Consider the following 18,530-nt stretch of genomic DNA (forward strand, 5'->3'; position numbering starts at 1 on the left):
TGCTTTTTTTTTTAAATAAATGGGATGCATGCTGTCTGTCCGTCCGTCCGTCCGGCTGTCTGTCTGTCTTTGTCTGGTTGTGGCCATGTGAGTGTTTCTGTTTCCCTGTTTGTCTGTCTCATTGACTCCCTCCTTCACTGTATGTGTGTGTTTGTGGGGGGTTGGGGGGGGGGGGAGGGGGGGTAAGCCACTTCCCTACCTGTTCCTCCCTCTGTCTCCCTTCTGACAAACAAAAGTATTAATTTCAGAATTCTCTGTAACTGACTATTTTATTACCTGACCCTCCAATCTGATCTGTTTGTCATTGGGGGGTGTGGTGTGGAGGGAAGGGTTAGGGATTGGGTTAATATGAGATGTTCCCCCCAATCGTATCCCCCTGTCACTGTATTTTCTGTTTGTGCATTTGCCTTGTCTGTACGTGTGTGCCCGTGCTCGTCTCTCTCTCTCCCCCATCCTGTCCCTCTCATGTGGATGTAAAGGTCGTCTCTGCTGTCCCATTGCTCAGTGTAGTGTGGGGGGTTCAGTCGGTCCGCGGCCGTGACGCGCCCCGCTTGACCCCCGACTCTCTGCCTTCCTTCCCGCAGGGCGGTTACGCTGCCTACCGCTTCGCTCAGCCCGCTGCCGTAACCGGGGCAACCGCTGCCGCAGCCGCCGCCTACAGTGACAGGTGCGGGAAAATACTCTGATGCTTTAGACGCTGAAGTTAAAAAAATATGAAAACGGTCCTCAAAATCCCTGAGGATTTCCAGTGAAACCTCTTCACACTAAAATGTTCAGTCACATGCAATAGGAATTTTGTTTTGAATACTGGTGAAAATATTGATGTTTCTTATAAAACTGTCAGTAATCTGCAGGGAGCTTACTGGTGTATTAACGGTTAAAATGTTTCAAGTGAGTATTTGATCCCTGTCTGATTACTGTATTACTTCTGTAACTATACCTCAGTTCAGGTCCACTGTTTTCAGGCACAGTATTGTAGTCTGTGCTTCCTCTGATTCGGAAGCTGTTTTTCGTGAATAACTGTTAACCCCTTGTCTCTTAGTTACGGGCGAGTATACACTACAGACCCCTACCACGCCCTGGCCCCCGCTGCTACGGCTTATGGGGTCGGAGCCATGGTGAGACTCCCTTTTTCCTAAATCAGTGGCAGTGGCCGCTTGTGTTCACAACAGTGGTTCTCGGCATTTGGCAAAAGCTCATTTTCATTTAGTGCTGGAGGTGATGTACCACTCATTAATTTTACTACCCTCTCTCTCTCTCTCTCCCTCTCTCCTTCTTTCTCTCAGGCAAGTCTGTACAGGGGTGGGTACAGCAGGTTTGCCCCTTATTAGATTAAGGGGCCACACCTTGGATTTGCCCCGGTTTTTGGAACCTGTGTTCTTACTCTGCATCTGCAAAGCGCCCCCTCATCTCCATGAGTGGGAATTGCTGAGTGTTTTTTTTTTTTTTTTTGGACTCAAAGACGTACAAAGAAAAAAAACGTAAATACAAAAAAAAAAAAAAAAAAAAAAAACTTCATTTAAACTTCTTCATAGACCACTGGGGGAAATGATTTAAAAAGAAAAACACCATTGCAGTCACAAATCTTGCAACAGGACAACTACGCAAAAGCTACTGCCCAGATTGGACTGAAAGAATTGTGCTGCTCAACACATTTCACAGCTGTGTGCACTGTAATGGTTCCTTAACCAGTTACGTCTGCACAGACACAGTTACGCTCAGCAGTGTGCTACTAGTATACACCGACCTTCAAATACACATTTTTAACATTGTAGTGCAGTTTTAAATCTCACAGAAAAATGAAAACGCATGAATACACGTAGAGACATTTCCCTTGACGAGATCCACGTAAGAATGGGACGACCCCAGCAACGCAACAGCCAGAATCAGAGATCACAGCAGGAGGGCCGGCCGCACAATTTAACCTGCGAGATGGACGACAAGTGTAAAAAAAAAAAGCTCATTTCATTCAGTTTTCTTCTTGAATGCGGGGGGATAAAACTGTAAAAAAAAAAGAAAAAAAAGAATGAATGATCCTAAGGCAAATAGACACAACTTTTAAAGATATATTTAATGGACAAATTGTAATTTTTTGTTTGTTTGGCATTACCTCGTGTTTTTTTTTCTCTGTAAACTCTGTAGTATTAATAATAATAATTATATTAAAAAATAAATGCCTTGCAAAACAGCAATGCATTATTATTATTATTATTATAATTATTATAATTATTATTATTATTATTATCAGTTAATTCTTACTTTCCACTGCCAGATATTAGTGGTATAATCTGTGGTAAATATTGCCCTTTCTTTCTGTGAATCATCGATGTTATTTTCCAAACAAGCACATGTAAATATAGGCTGCAGTTTGCTCTTTTACTTTTGGAGAAGTTGATATTTTACACGTGGATGTAAAACTTGGGTGAGCTTTAGACTGCAAGATCGCACATCATTACAAGTGTAGTGAACAGTTATTAGCTGAGCTATGGGTTGGTAGGGGAGAAGACGTATTAACTGAATTTTCACAACAGCAGTCCTGCACTACATTAGAAACTTTTTTTAAATTTTAGGTTAAATGTAAATGACCTGATTCAACTGAAAATGTTATCGCATGAATTGGACACAGACCATGCAGATTTATGTTCATAAACACTAAAACTCTGAATGCACACTAAGGCTCCTCTCTCTCAAAAGAGCAGTCAAATTTAAGTGCTTATTTAATGTAACATTTTATCATTTTCCCAGTCTAATTTCAGGGAGTACGTACAGAGATGGCTATCAACTGATTTTTCAAGAGAAAAACAGAGAGGGGTTGACTTACAAAAAAAGTAAAAATTACAAATTTGTCTTTGTGGTATTATGCACAATTTCCATGTATTATGAATAGATTACTTTTAGTATTTTTTTCATTGAGTTCCAAAGATGTCTTTAAAAGCACATTTTTGTTTTATTATTATTATTATTATTATTATTATTATTATTATTATTGGTAGTAATAGTATTGATTGCTGTCTATGCAGTCATTTTTCGTATTATTTGGTTAAAATCTCCTTAAGTAAGCTGCTTTTTTGCAGATTTTTCTGTTCCCAATACATCTCATTGAGGCTTGTTATGTTTTACCTGCACACTCAGAACCCGCTGCATCTGTTCTGAGGGAAGCATCATGGGAAATGTAGTGTTGGTGGATGGTGGGGATTACGGTAGCATGTACAATCCTGGTTAGCATGATCAGTGTGGGTTCAACCATTACAAGAATTTAAACTGCAGGTGTTGCTCAGCATAACTCAGCACTTGAAGTACATTTATTTGAAATTTGGCACCAAATCAAAGTTTATTATGTTGTGCATTTTTTTATAGTTCTTGAGAGTTAAATTGTCAAAGGGGAAATTGTGCGACGTAGGAAATACGAGAGGTTGGCTGTTATAGGATTGAGCCATACTTAAATTTAGGAAATGGAAGGAGTCCAAGATTACCTGCAAAATTAACCTTGTCCAATTTCACAGTTGTGGTCAGAGGCTTTTTCTATCAGGTTAAACCAATCATTGGATATGCAAGACGAAAACATTTCTGGCTCGAAATGAGGAGAATTCTCAGTGAAAGACTGAACCAGTTTGATTTGGTGACGTGACGTGTGTGGTCGGGGTGTAGATTATCCCATTGCTGAAGACTGAGCATGTTTTTTTTTAGGTATCACATCATCTTTAAAAGAATAGTGTTGGGGACAGTGGCTGTTATGTTTGGGGGAAGGATAGTAGGGGGCAGAATAATGTGGAGCATTGCTCTGTTGGAGAAAAGCGTTGCATATTTGCATGGGGTTAATTCTGGGAAGTTATTTTTGGGCAGAATCACGTATCATCATCATGAAAGGAGAGATGATACTAACTTCACAAAGCATTTCACGTTGGGCCCAAAAAACATTTGCAAAGGCATGAGACATCACAAATACCGACAGAATCTCATTTTTGTGAATCATGTACTGAATTATATGTCAAAAGAGAAGGTGTAATTGCTGTTATATGTTTAGTTATATATAAATATATTCAGTGGGGAAAACATTCAACATTTTCAAAGAGCTGCAAAGTATTTTTTCATTTGTTTGCTTTGTCTTTATTTTTGATTTATGATTTTCGTGGGAATTGCAGCCCTAGGATTCTTCTTCTCCTTAGTGTTACACTGAGCTGGTACATCAAATTACGTTTTTAAAAAATTTGGCTTTTAAAAGTGCAACATTACACTACAGCAGCCGAGTCATCAGCACTGCAGTGCAGTGCCTGGGGTGTGACCTCGCGGATTCCACACACAGTAACACACTGCTTCAGCATCGGACGCTGCTCCTCTGTGCTGCGGACACAAATGACTCAAGATTTTTTTATTTTGTTCCTTTTTTAAATATTTTTTTTTTTTTGTGGGGAAACCACGCTGGGGATCTTGTGGTCACCACCTTTTTTTTCCAGTACTTATCGTTCTTATTTTCACGGTCATTGCACCTGTGACCTTTTTTGGTTTATTATGAAAGTGGCTGTTGTGCAATCCCTCCCCCCCCGTTGTGTTATTTCCACTCTGTGTTTTCTCTCTTCTCTTTGTTTATCATGTTGAATGTACATATAAACAGTTTGTTTTTATAATCAGCCCTGGTTGCCTGTTTCATTTTCATCACTGATGAAACCTGGACTCTTAATATTCAGCAGGAGCAGCAGTTGCAAGGGGAACGGGTGGTTACCATGGAGACGCCCGTTTTAGAAATGGTGAAGGAATTCAAAGATAATGTTCAAAAACTGTTTCTGCATGCTGCACTGGCGTGGGAGTTCCTAGCAGACCTGGGTCAAATACGTATTTATTTGTTTTTGATTTAAATACTTTTCCGTGCTCTATTGATCTTGCCTGGTGTAATTGAGCCTGCCAATACGACCAGAAGGCAGGGTTTGCACTTTTTGAGAGTATTTCATTGGTTCGAATACACCAGACAAGAGCAGTAAAGCGTAGAAAAGTATTTGACCCAGGTCTGGTTCCTAGTGGTCCAATCCAACAACAGCCAAAAAAAAAAAAAGAAAGTTTAAATCTGTGTGCTCTGAATGCTGCAGTAAAATAGTGTGTTGCCTACAAAAAAGTACTACAATATTGGAGCAAGGGAAAGGGTGTGCCTCTCCTAAAACAATGAAGTTATTTCAAGAAAAATCTGAAAGATGGGATAGTTTTCCAGTCAGATTTAAAATGTGAAAACAGTCACGTTTCTTTCAGGCTGCATAATAAATGATTGACCAACTGAAATATGAATCAATAAAAAAAAATGGGAAGACTACTGAAGTTCCTTTGGTAAGGTTATTATAAGCCTGTATATTTGTATGGTGTGGTATGGCTGATTAAATGTGTTGTATAATTAACCTCAGTACTTATAAAGGGAGCAGATGCCAAATTCAGCAGTAAAGATCGTTTTTCATAACCCCCTTCTATAAAAGCACAACAAGTTTATGCCCAGCCGTGTTCACTGCTGCAATGGGGATGCAAGAGCTGTTGACAGCAACGGGCGACAAGGTGAGACAAGGAAACTAGTCGTTCAGCTGTTTTACTGGAAGAAGCAGAGCATAAAACTAATTTTCTTTTTTATTCTTAATAGCGAGTGATGATATATGGTATATGTAGCCCACATACAGCCAGCTATTTGAACGATTTCAGCTAATTGAACTATTAAAGGGTAATTTTGTCATTAACATACCTTTAACCACGGCTATGCTGCTAACATGATCTCCACTCAGAGGGCTAGCTGACGAACATCGCCGTAGGTTAATATTCGAATGCATTTACAAGAATCCAGTTGTGTACAGATTATGTTTGATAATGTAATGTTATGCAACGTTGAAAACAGAGTTCTGTCTCGACAAGGTGAGGATGATCATTTTTATCTGTCAATATTGACTTATTTTTCCAGAAATTTTCGCGAAACAAAGTGATCTTTTTGACCCAGTATCAGAACTTACTGGTGGATTACAAGCGTCGCCCGCTAATGTTTCCGGGGTGGTACCTGTTAATCAATGCAAGTTGTCGAAAACTGTTGCCCGGTTGCCGCGTGTTTCACGACCTTCAAGACTTGCTTCGTTTGAGTACGGCTTACGCAAGGTGGCGGTACGCAGCAGCGACTAGCGCATTTTCCCATTATTAAAGCATTAAGATGTGTCCAGTTCACGCGCGCGTGAGTGAAACTGATTTAAATAGAACGACAGAAATGGAAATATTATTGTCATTCTTTTTAGCTGAATCAGGAGAACATTCATTTTTCAATGCTCGTACCCCTGCCCCGTCTCAACAAGTCGGTTTATCCCTGGTCATTGTCATCTTTGCAGAACCTCCTGTTGGTCTGTCTGTTCATATTTGCCTTTGTGTTATTGCATTTATTTATTTATTTATTTAATTCGGTAATGCAATTTGAGAAACATATGGCAGAAAAAGTACATATCCTTTATACACATATTTATATGGATTTTATGATTGTTATGATTTGTGCCTTTTGAACTGCTTCTTTTTCATTAGGAACCTAGCGCTGCATATATAATTTTTATAATGGGAGTAACTTGCAACCTCATTTTACAGAAATTGAGGCAATATGAAAAATAACTATGCCACTTTCATATTGCACATAAATCAGACAATTAACAGTGGTATTTGTTTGTGGCCATATTTAGTGCGACTAGAATTGACCAGGGACTAAGGAGCTCGGTAGACGGTTTCTGTCGAACAATCTTACCAAATGTGAAACGAGTGCTTTCTGCAAAAGTTGTTAACATTTGAAAAGCATGTGCGGCAGCCATTTTGGGTGAGGCCTTGGACCTCGGGTCACTAAAGTATTTTAAGTGCTTCTGTGGATCATTACCAAGGAGTTTGCCTGACTTGAACTTCAGGCATTGCTGGGAGGTTAACACACACAAATATATATATATATTTTTCAGCTATATAGGAAGTGCCTGGGTGTGGACCTGTAGTGAGAGACATTGAAACCCTTTGTTGATATATGTGCTGAAATCACTCCTGGTCAAATGGGAGGTCAGTGAAAGTTTTTCATGTCTCAGATGGGATGAACTAACTGATCTGAAGAGGACAATGTTTTGCTAATCGATTTATTAGCGAACACATTCAAGTTGACAAAGCACAATAAAAATAATTGAAAATAAATCTCTGGTCATACATAAATAAATAAATATTTCTGTGACACTTTGATGTAGTAGTGAAGGAAAGTAAGCTCAGAGGGAAACTGGAGAGAAGCGATGCTCCATGTTAATTTTACTTTGTACAGCATTATTTTGGTAACAACAGCACAACTTACATTCCTTTTGCAAGATACAGTCAATTCAATTATCTGTGCTCACATTTAACAACAAGAGAAAAATCATTTATCAGGATCATTTGAAAAATTTGACAGGTAGAAGATCAACACAAAGGGTATAGTTGGAGGAAGAAAATTGGTTTTAAAAAAATCCTCATTAAGAAATCAATCACTGTGAACATCGAAGGATATCTTCATTTGTCCCATTTGAAATACATCACCTTTCTCCAAAATGTTTTTGTTTTCATATAAATTTTATTCCTTTGGGGGTGCTCATCTTACTGTAGCATCTGCATAATGCACAATATTTGAATTGGTATGAAGAGAATTAACAGTCTTTGTCTTGTATAGGTAGATATTGTGAGCGTAAATATGTGCGCGTACCAATTCAGTGTAGAACAATAATGACAGTACAGTATATATCTTTACTCTGAACTGTAGGCCACACTACAGGAGGCAGGAAGTGGGAGTGTGGAGAGAGAGGGGTAAGGGTGGGATTTACACAATGCCATATTTGGCCAGGTCGCTGAGCTCCATGTCACCAAAAGCCTCCCAAGGGCAGACCACAGTGATGTCTGGAAGAGACAGGGGCAGAGGAATGAGAGATTAGTAATGCCAGTCCCTTTACCGCAGATACATTCGGTAGAAACAGTAGTATTTTTTATAATAAGAGAAATACATGTGCATTAGTGACGGCTTCATTCAGATCATTCTGATCATGTTTACAGTAGCCATCATAGAATGGGCGCAAAGTTCTAAAAACGTGTATATTTGTATGTGATGACTCTTACCTGTGCCAAGACCTTCCATTCCAGGGATGTCATCACCAAATCTAACAGAAGCAGAAAAGGGGAAATTTGCTTCAACATGGAACAAAAGAGGATCGGGTACCATATATTTTTTTATGTGGTCATTTAAAAAAAAAAAGTGTTTTATGAAAGACTGAACTGAACATGTCAGTGGTTGCTTTTAATTTATAGTTTTTAATTGGGGAAGGGGGGGGGGGGTTAATTGTTGTGTGTGTGTGTGGTGTGTGTGTGTAATGGGTGGGGGGTTAATTGAGTGTGTGTGTGTGTGTGTGTGTGTCACTCACCCTTTCTGTCCAGGCTTGGGGGCCTTGCTCTTGAAGGTGCGGGCTGCCCTCTGCTTGAATTTGGGGGGTCCCTTGGAGGGGCCAGCGCTTCCTGCAGGGCCTTCTGCGTTCATTTCTACGGCTTACTGAAGAATGGAAAGGCAGAGTGTGCATTCATACTAATGGACTACAAATACACAGCATACACTGTGCATTCATGCTACTGGACTACACATATACAGCATGCACTGGGCATTCATACTAATAGACTAAATACACAGCACGCACTGTTCATTTGTACTAACAGACTGTACATATACAACATGCATTGTGCATTCATACTAATAGACAGTGAATACACAGCATGCACTGTGCATCCATGCTAACAGACTGCACATACACAACATGCACTGGGAATTCATGCTACTGGACTACAAATACACACCATGCACTGGGCATCCATGCTAATAGACTGTATATACACAACATGCACTGGGAATTCATGCTACTGGACTACAAATACACAGCATGCACTGGGCATCCATGCTAATAAACTACACAGCATGCCCTGTGTATTCATACTATCAAGCTGTAAATACTCAACATGCACTGTGCATTCATACTAATAGACTATAAATACACAACATGCACAGTCCATTCATACTCATGAACTAAATACACGGCATGCCCTGTGTATTCATACTATCAAGTTGTAAATACACAGCATGCACTGTCATTCATACTAATTGACTATAAATACACAACATGCACTGTGCATTCATACTAATGTTTCCTTCTGCCATTAGTGAGTTCCAGTTGCTCAGAATGTGCTCTGCAGTTTTCTCTATCTCACCATCCATTCATTTCACTGCCTGACTCTGTCTTTCCTTTTTCCTTCTCTCCACTGCCACCTGTCTGTCAACTAAACGTCAATGAAAGTGGTCTAAACTCTTTTGCTCCTCCCACTCCCTCCCTCCATCCCTCCCATGGTAGATTATCCAAGTAGATTATCAGAATTAATGTAAAAAATGGGCAGATTACATTTTATCCTATTAAAAGCTGTAGTGCCACAAATACCCCCACTCAACCTGTGTCCAGTCCATGACTGCAATATATTTATAGCACAGACACAAAAAGACCCTGGCTCAATTTTAGGACAGCCAGTCTGTGTTACTTAATCCCGCTGCTTCAGAGAATTATCAGAGCTGGAGAACCCCTCACAATCCCTTCAGCCTTATCTCCTTTCTCATGAATAATGAAATCTGATTCATTGCTATGAGACATTCAGCTATGGATACTGGACCACTTCAGCTCCTATAGTGTTCAAAGAATGGGGAGGATATTGTGCATTCACACATTATCCTGCATTTACATATTAATGTACAATCCATGGAATATTCAAACTGTTTCACCCTTACTAACCCAGTTTACCAAATTGTTTCTGTTTTAAATGTGGCTACATTATCTGTGTCTGCCTTACACTGTATACTGGTCTGTGTGTGCTGCTTGAATTTAATCTGTGCATTAGGAATTCTGTTAATTTGGCCTGTAATGATGCCCATGAATCACTGGTACAAATGTATAGATTCCAGCTGCATGTGTAGAACCCTTCGCCTCCATCAATATAATCCATCTCATTTTTCTTCTAGAGTTCAAACTGTTGAGCAAAAGTAATAGTCCGATGTGAACAGCCCTCTCTGACCAGATGACGAACTCCGAAAACATTGCTTCAAACGAACGAGGGTGTGTTCAAGACCAGACTTGACACTGTGCGAGATTCTCTCAGGTCTACAGACAGAATAACAAGCCTAGATGGGCTGAATGGATTGCTGTCTCTTCCTCAAACATGCTAATGGTTTAAAAAAAAAAATGTTTCTATGCATCATTTAAATACATTGAAAAGGATCTTTGCAAACACAAAGGACTGCAAGAACAACAATAAAATAAATGGATCAGTTCTCTTACCTTTTCAGTTCTTCGGATTAACTAGCAAAAAAGATTCTCTCTCTTGAGAGCTGGCAGGCAAAGATATGCAAAACAAAGATTTGTTCTCTCTTTCTGCAGTCTTTATCCAGTTCTGCTAACTGTCTCTCTGTCCTCCCTTTAAATACCCTGAGTTCTTAATCCCCCTGAGCCCCCTCCCTCAATCCCAGGCTCTCCACAGACATCCAGCACCTTCTCCTCTCTCTCCTCATCCCCATCCTCACACGCATGGATTTGGTCACGGGGATAGAAAGGATTGTGGAGGGAGGTATATTTTAAGGTTCGACTTATAGATAAGTAACCCACGCGTGTGTTCGGTTGGGTAGTTTGGGATTCGGAGAAGACACGTGCATCTTAAACTGGGGTCTAACGAATGTGTGTCTCAGCACACATTTGTTAGAACCCAGTTTAACACCAAACAATTTTTCTGACACCAAACAACGTGCATGTGGATCAATTTGGTCCAATTAGTGGAGATTGGAAAATGGGCCTAAAAATCTGGTGGATTTTATCCTGAAGTATGCATGTATTTTTTTTTCTTGAATTAATGACAGTGAAATTTCTCTTCCAGTAGTCAAATGATGGGACTATTGACTATTGTACAATTGGCTGATTTTTTTTTGTCCTGTTAAAAACAATGCAGTTAAAGACACAAAACACTGAGATTGGTAAAGTATGCTGGACTGTTTTCACAGTGAAATTGTTGACAGAAGTACAAATATAAAAGGCAAAGGAAGAAGATCAATATACATGTTCAAACTTTAATGAAAATTAACATACACAATAACATACACAATTTCTGTTGACGACAGAACTGAATATTTTGTCATGCAAGAGTAAAATTATTTAACTGCGTATAATTGTACTGTGATGTCGTGTACTCTTAAACTTTTGTGCGTTTTTGGGTATTTTCTTTTGTGAGTGAATGTTGTGTATTTTTATATGCATGCATTGATTCGTTTTTGTTTACAAGTTGTTTTGTTTACTTCATAGGGATATTAGTGTAATCCTTGACACATTTGTCTGTGGAAAGGCAGTCACTTTCAGAAGCAACAAAAAGGAATCACAAGATATATATACAAAGAGGAGCAAAACATTACTGGTTTTACGAGAAAGCCTAACAAAGTAATGAAGTTTGAAGTCTGTTCTGAGAGAGCTGTGAACATATGTCTGTACATGCCCTGACCTTTGACTCCTAAATTGGATTACGCCTTCTGAAACGGCCTGCCATGCATGCCTTGTTTGCGCAGGCCTGTCCGCGTTAAATATGTGCGCGCCTGCGTGTGAGCGTGTGTGCGTGCGTGTGCGGTTTGCGTTGACGAGCCCCCTTCCTAAGGAGGACAGCTTATCCTGTAATTCAGTTAGACGTGTTGTGTGTGCAAACGAAGTGTGTGCGGCAAATCTGTCTCGGGGCAGATTCGTTGAGCCTTTTTGTGCAGTCACGTTTGTGTTCAAGAAGATGTAAGTTGCGCTCTTGCTACCTGTGTGCAGAGTCATTGTGTGTCGTTCTGTGTGAGCGCAGCTGGACACGGCAGACTCACACAAGGACTTTAAACCCTCACTGCGCACAGCTTTTGGAGAAAGATGCTGTATCTGTGTTCCCAAAGACCCAGGTCTTAAACAAAAGAAAACCCTGTGGTTCCTGTGGAAATGCACTCATTTGCCCCCCCCCATTACCCTCATTAATCATTGTATTCACTACATACAATGGCAATACCTGTATGCCCTTCAGTACAAATAGTGTGCTCATCCCACTGTTTTAATAAATAAAAAAAATGCATGTATGTTTTATGCAGATTGCATGCATGTTGAGCTTTGGTGAGAATAGCTGTGGATATAGATTAGTTATGTAATTCTGATCCTTTCTCTGTACCCACTAATATATTTACGGGGGTGGTGGGGGGGCGGATTAGGAGGGCTTGCCGCTCACGCCTGATCCCACCTGACTTCAGAGAATTGTTTTGAAGTGTCCCACTGATGTGGGAAGCCAGGGAACACAACAACAGGCAAATCCGAAAGCCTGCATGCGACACAGACGCCATGCACACAGAGGGAGGGGATTCTGACCTGGCCACTTCAGCAGATGTCTCAGCATATCTCCTTTTATATGTATGTTGTAGTATGGTATGTGTCTATTTTCCACACAGTATTTCAGTCAGAATATCCACAGATCTGTTTGAATTATCATACAGGCCTTTGCTTTTGAATTATCCATGGAGGGTTCCCCCCCCCCAAGATACCTCCTATGACACATGTACTCTTACCCCAAACCTAAATCGCAGTCCCGTATTGTGTATTAAATGAGAGTGGCCCGATATTGTGTCCTACTGTGTTTATGCTCCTGATATAGGTCTAAAGGATACATAATGTTCATACATTTTAGAAATCCAATCGTCATGTAACTAAGATTACTATTCTGTTCTATAAATGAATGGATGGATGATATTTTACAAGCTTTTCTGCATTGTCTTATTAATACTCCTCCATATTAATACAGCTAAAATTGATTTGACATCCTGTCCAGGATGTTATTATTGTGCAAGATTAAAGTTTAATTAGCAATATTATTGAGTTAGAACTGAAATTAAGTATTTTTTAAATGTGTGATTGTCATAATTAAATGTGAGCATATATTAATAGAGTTGTCAAAGTTGATTGAAGTTATTGAGTTATAATAGTAAAATGAGAATTGTAATTCATCTGGTAAATTGCTTAATTTATCATAGGTCCTCTTTTTGTTTCATGTTTCAAACATGACATCATATTTTCTTTGTATGTTAACGGCACATAAATATATCTAAACTATAGGGGATATGAATAAAGGATATATTGGAGAAAAACAAAAAGTTTGAAGCAGTTATATTTTATGTTATGTGTACACACAATACATAGAAAGCATAAAAGGAGGAGACAAAGCCAAGGTACAGTTAAACTAAATGGGTTAGACATTGCATAACAATTGGGTTTTGACAGCTACTTGCCTGAGCTAACAGTTGCTTCTATTTTAGACCCTTTGATTCTCTCTGCTAATAACTGCAGCCTTAACACTCGTCTGTTGTGATCTGCCTTTAGCCGACACAATTGTCTCAGTTGGTATTGCGTGTGCCGGGGGAATCCCCCCTGACCCCCCCGTCCTCCCCGTCCCCTGTCCCCCCCATCCTAAAATTGTGCTCGGTTTCTTCCGGCAACTAGAAAATGTGTTTTTTCCCCTTACAAGTACTGTCTTGTATCGCAACAGTACATTCCTTGCAAAGCTTTGTTTATTTAAAAGGAAAGACACAGAGTACTGAAACAAAATTACAGCCATAATGATATCGCTTTGTTAGACAAAATAAACTGTGATGAAGACACAGGACAGAACAGCTGCTCTGGGACAACACTGTGAACTGGGAGGAGATGATGTGGGGTAAGGAAGATGGAAATAACACAGGTTTTTAGAGCTCTGAGGATGTTTTGTGGGTGTTAAGGAGCCCCTAATCAGATTAAATCTGATGGTGGGACACGGACGTCACAGAAGAAGCTGACGCACAGATGGTACGTACTGGGAACATTATGGTGCATCTACTGCATGCAAAGGGAGAAATTAGAACAGGCTAGTTTACATGTATGCTCCGGACAGAGCAGGAATCAGGACGTGAGTCTGTCATTCGGAAAGACTTCTCCGAACAGAGATTAAAGGATTAAATAACAATATTTTTCTGATAGACCTTGTGTAATGCAGCAGACAGGCCTGGCAGACCCGGTGGTGGTGTATAAAGGTCCACACGTATCTCCAGTTCAAGGTTCCTGCTTTTGTTGAGCCCTCCGTTAAGTATGCTTTGCTCAGGAATGGCTGACTCATGTTTCAGGTCAGTTCAGAGACTGACAGGTGTCCAGGGCCCTGCTAGGCTCTCGTGTGAGTGGAGATCAGATGCCTTGGCGCGAACACAGCTGTGTACTTGCAGGAACGTTTCACAGTATAAGTGTCCGGGCCACTGTGTAACTTATGATTTTGTCGGGTGTGCCCGGTGTCTTTGGCTGGCACAACCCCACAGACGTTTGGTGGAGTCATTCTCATTGACTTTTAAATGTTGCCATTTTTCAGGTTTCAAGAAGCCTATAATTATGATGAATGTATCGCAGTGAAATTGTTAGAGCACTGGACTGTCAACATAAGTCTACTGGATTTTTAACAATAAGAAATCCATCCCCTATTTGTCATTTACCAATCAGCTGTCTGTAGACACAGGAACTTTTGATACTTACATGCATTCCCCTATCTGTCATTTACCAATCAGCTGTCTGTAGACACAGGAACTTAGGATACTTACATGCATTAAAGTTTGCAGGTGCTATGGGCGTCCGAACCGTAAGCTGAGACACGAGGGCAGCGCCAGGGGCACTGACCGCAGCTGGTGAGGGACGAGGCCATGCCGCCCCACCGCGAATGCCGCGTCGGCGCGGTTCGCCGCTGCCGGCAGCGCCAGGAATCACGCCGTGGACTCCAGCGCCCTGGAAAGCTGCCTGGCTCGGCTTCGCCGGTGGACCCGTGGCACGCTTACCCCGTTACACCGATGCTGGCCGTTTCCCAAAAGAGTCGACATGTCCCTGAGCTGAGGACCGAAAGCGTACAGGAACACAGCTGCCGAGTGGATCTCGCTCTCCCTCAATTGCCTTCTCATCCTGACTGATTTATGTCTTAAGTTTTGCGTCAGCGAACTGTTGTATTTCAGCAGATGATATGAATGACTGCAGAATGAGAACAATAACAACAACTATAATAATAATAATAATAATAATAATAATAATAATAATAATAATAATAATGATGATAATAATGATAATAATAATAATACATTTGCTAGAGATGGGATTTGAACCAAGGCCTCTGACTTGCCCAATGGCTCCACAGGCAAATGTGTCCAGTCTGAGTGTTGTCATGGTAACAAGCTACCAGATGTCATGGCTTTTACTGCACCTCACTATGCTCACTAGCGAACTAGCCAAGCTAAACCTAATACATAACCGCAGTGGAAAAAGAATGGATACATTGCTGTGCTATGTATTTTTCCATTTATAACATGAATACAGAAAACATGCGTCTTTATCCTGTGTGTTGATGAACACTTTACAGAGATTGAACAGGGTCTTGAAGAGATCCAGCCCCACAGCTATGGAGAACAGGGCTGTTGTGCGTGCTGAAACGAGGTCATCAGGAATCTGTGTCTGCACAGGGTCCAGCTCAACTGGGATGGAAAAGATTACACTCTTCAACCATTTGTAGCTGTTTTCCATGGAAGGAATTAGTAGGATTAAGTGCAAAAGTCATTCACAGAACCAAGATGTACATGCTGACACTATGGCCCTGCAAGGAAGCCTACCTAACTCTTGTTTACTTTGTTTGTCGTTCTATCCTCAAAACTGCAAGTGTATCTATATGCCCCACAACACACAATTTTAGGTACAATGGCATGCAAAGTGGTGTTACACATAACTGTGCAGAGAAAGAATAAGAACAAATGCCTTTTCTGGGATAATGTAAATACCACGGACAAGTATTTGGTTCAACATATGGAACAGTTATAAATAATCGTTGTAAGGGGCAAATCTTTACAATTCACACGCAGCATCGAATATGTTCAACAGGGGTTCACAGAAAAGCAATGAACCAGCTGTGTGGAAGGATGACGGACAACTGTGCTGCTTTCAGTTCATTTTGTATTGAAGAAGGTGGAAGAGGCCATTTGTATTCAAAGCAAAGTTCAGTTCCTCAATTGGGTACGTTCCTCATACAGTATGTTTATGTCAAATGCAGGAGCAAAACAATCAGCCTGATTTCTTGCCTGATTAGAATTTTTTTGAGCATGTACTTATATATGGTATATATTTATATATATAGATTTTTAGATTCTGGAATTATTGAAGCCATTTGTTATCCATTTGTCACAAATCATGCACAAATGAGTTAAATTATGTGAGTTACACAATACATACATTTGAAAGAAAGATTGCACTGCACCATTTTTGGCCAATTTGAAAACACAATTTATAAGCTGATGACATGAAAGGATGGCAAAACATTGATCAAATTTTAAATCAGATTTATTTGTATTTTACAGCAGTTGTCACAATACGCTTTACAGACAACCCTGGCCTAAACCCCCACAGGAGCAAGCCTAAGGCAACAGTGGCAAGGAAAACATCCCTGTGGCAGATGGGAAGAAACCTCGGAAGGAACCAGGCTCAAGGGGGAAACCCATCCTCCTCTGGTCGGCTCAGGGTGCCGACTGGTGACCAACATGTCAAGTCGGTTTTACAGGGTTCATAATGTGGCTCAGATGATGGGCGGGGCCGGGTGGCGGCGGTGGGGAGCAGCAGGTGGCGACGGATGTGGGCAGGGTGGAGGCAATGACGAGGGGCTGGACCACAGTGGTGGGGGAGACCAGACGACAGCACTCTCGATGATTGGGGCAAGAGCCCCGGCAGCATGGGGTAGAAGGTAGAAACGGCGATTAGGGAATTTGCAATAGAACAGATGGTGGGTAAAGTGGCAGTGGTATGAATTGGGGGTGCCCCCGCCAGGAATAATATATGGTTGCATAGCTACTAGGACAGGGATGGAGAGCTCATGCAATCATGAGGGGGGGGACAACCATACCCGCCTATCAAGAGCCAGCCTATGTAAAGTCAGGTCACAGCTGATTGCCAGGTGACAGTAAGGAAAGGATCGCCACCCCACAATGCTCTATGACATGACTTGGTATGACTTTTATATGATTGTGATGATGAGGTCGATGATGATGATGATGATGATGATGATGATGATGATGATGATGCCATGTGAAAAGTAAATTTCTCTATAAATTCCAAATAGTGGCAAGTGATGTACAGGGCAGTCAATGAGAGAAAGAAACATCCACAGAAATACCCGACATTTACAATAAAGAACATAATTCTTTAGGTAACCTCCGTTCACACACGGATGAGCACACAAAATGTGTTTCACGCATTTATGCAAAAAGTATGTTTATGTGAACCTGGTAAAAAAAATAATAAATAAAAAAAAAGCTGTGACACGCTATGAGAATATAGTTTATATCATGTTGGCCATGCCTGGGTGTGGTCAGGTAATGGACCATAGAACAAGTTTGCACATGTGGATAGGTATGCTGCCCATGCCTGATAAATGTGCCAAATATAGAAGGAAAGAATGCACTGACATCTGTGAAACACATTTTTGGCGGCCAGATGTGATGGAATCACGCTATGTAGTCGAGAGTTACGAGTGGATGAACAGAAGGAAGAAAAAAAAGAGAGGAAAAGGTGACAGGACCTGTACTTTATAATGTTTTTTCTTTGGTTGCCACTGCAACTCTCACTGTCTTTAATAAAATATTAAACCAACAAATAATATTCCGTGTTTTGCTGATGGTGGTGTAGCATGGAGGATCACAACTGCAGTATTCCTTTGTAGAATTTTGCAAGTTGGCAACTTTCGGAGCGAGAACATAAAATGTTTTATCACGACGTTTATGGGTCAAACCACACTAAGAACTAATTTTGGAGCATTCCCAAAGCATGAAAAAAAAAAAAAAAGTGGAACCACACTCAATCCCAAAAAATAGCCGAGAGTAGAAATACCCCGAGAATGAGAGAGAGGAACTGGAGGGTGAAGGGGAAAAAAAAGACAGACACATTCAGCTTGGGGGAAAAAATATACCATACATTTAAGGGGATAAATAAGTTTCCATTCCTGTGGTGGCCCCACTTTTGTGTCACTGAGAACAAGACCGTATACTGTGGTGTTCAGAAACGGACTCTCAGTGCAGCATTACTCAATTAGGAGAACTGACTGTCTGCTCATTGTATGGAATCATTTTCATTTTCAAAAATAAAACATATGTCCTCTCGCTCCCTTTGTCATTAGACTCTGTAAGTGATGGGTTCTTGCTGCACCCTGGTGTGCTTATAACCGTTGGTCCTCCTATAAAAAAGAAGAATGTGTTCATATTTTTACTCGGCTTTTTGGTCTCTGCTCTATATGTTGTTCTGCTCTAGGTGTAACCATGCCACATAAACTCAAAAACTCTGACTAATTAGATATATTACTAAACAAACAATTACAAAAAATCTATCGGCATATCATTCCAACACCACACAATTTCTAATGTAAAATCAACT

At 40.6% G+C, this 18,530-nt stretch overlaps 2 protein-coding genes and 1 long non-coding RNA gene across 9 annotated transcripts in view; 2 read left to right on the forward strand and 1 right to left on the reverse strand.

Moving 5' to 3' along the window:
• Nucleotides 1-4,628, forward strand: part of LOC135248893 (RNA binding protein fox-1 homolog 2-like) — a 41,232-nt gene extending 36,604 nt beyond the window's left edge. For 6 of the 7 annotated variants that reach the window (XM_064323942.1, XM_064323940.1, XM_064323941.1 and 3 more), the window contains 3 exons: nucleotides 585-667; nucleotides 1,043-1,118; nucleotides 1,287-4,628. In XM_064323942.1, the coding sequence (XP_064180012.1) occupies nucleotides 585-667; nucleotides 1,043-1,118; nucleotides 1,287-1,331 (204 nt within the window). In that variant the 3' untranslated portion in view covers nucleotides 1,332-4,628. Of the gene's footprint in view, nucleotides 1-584; nucleotides 668-1,042; nucleotides 1,119-1,286 lie in introns of those variants that run through there. The other variant, XR_010328521.1, reaches the window with a different exon arrangement.
• A 2,465-nt stretch (nucleotides 4,629-7,093) lies between these two features.
• On the reverse strand, nucleotides 7,094-10,494 carry LOC135248895 (retinal cone rhodopsin-sensitive cGMP 3',5'-cyclic phosphodiesterase subunit gamma-like). The gene is made up of 4 exons (XM_064323946.1): nucleotides 10,353-10,494; nucleotides 8,409-8,533; nucleotides 8,107-8,147; nucleotides 7,094-7,890 (listed from the first exon to the last, which is right to left on the reverse strand). The coding sequence occupies exons 2-4, from the start codon at nucleotides 8,519-8,521 to the stop codon at nucleotides 7,814-7,816; spliced, it is 231 nt and encodes a 76-aa protein (XP_064180016.1). The 5' UTR covers nucleotides 8,522-8,533; nucleotides 10,353-10,494; the 3' UTR covers nucleotides 7,094-7,813.
• Nucleotides 10,495-13,585: 3,091 nt separating this feature from the next.
• Nucleotides 13,586-17,760, forward strand: LOC135248897 (uncharacterized). Its single transcript, XR_010328523.1, has 2 exons — nucleotides 13,586-13,904; nucleotides 14,692-17,760. It is a non-coding gene; the product is annotated as an uncharacterized LOC135248897 (long non-coding RNA).
• The last annotated feature ends 770 nt before the right edge of the window (nucleotides 17,761-18,530 follow it).

Source organism: Anguilla rostrata, chromosome 2 (assembly GCF_018555375.3).
Source record: "Anguilla rostrata isolate EN2019 chromosome 2, ASM1855537v3, whole genome shotgun sequence".
NCBI classification, from domain to species: Eukaryota; Metazoa; Chordata; class Actinopteri; order Anguilliformes; family Anguillidae; genus Anguilla; species Anguilla rostrata.

Excerpts from the sequence above, each read along its gene's own strand:
- LOC135248895 (XM_064323946.1), bottom strand. The coding sequence starts at position 8,521 with ATGAACGCAGAAGGCCCTGCAGGAAGCGCTGGCCCCTCCAAGGGACCC. Across the intron at positions 8,148-8,408 it reads CCCAAGCCTGGACAGAAAGG|ATTTGGTGATGACATCCCTG; the intron begins GTGAGTGACACA and ends TGCTTCTGTTAG. Across the intron at positions 7,891-8,106 it reads AATGGAAGGTCTTGGCACAG|ACATCACTGTGGTCTGCCCT; the intron begins GTAAGAGTCATC and ends TGTCTCTTCCAG.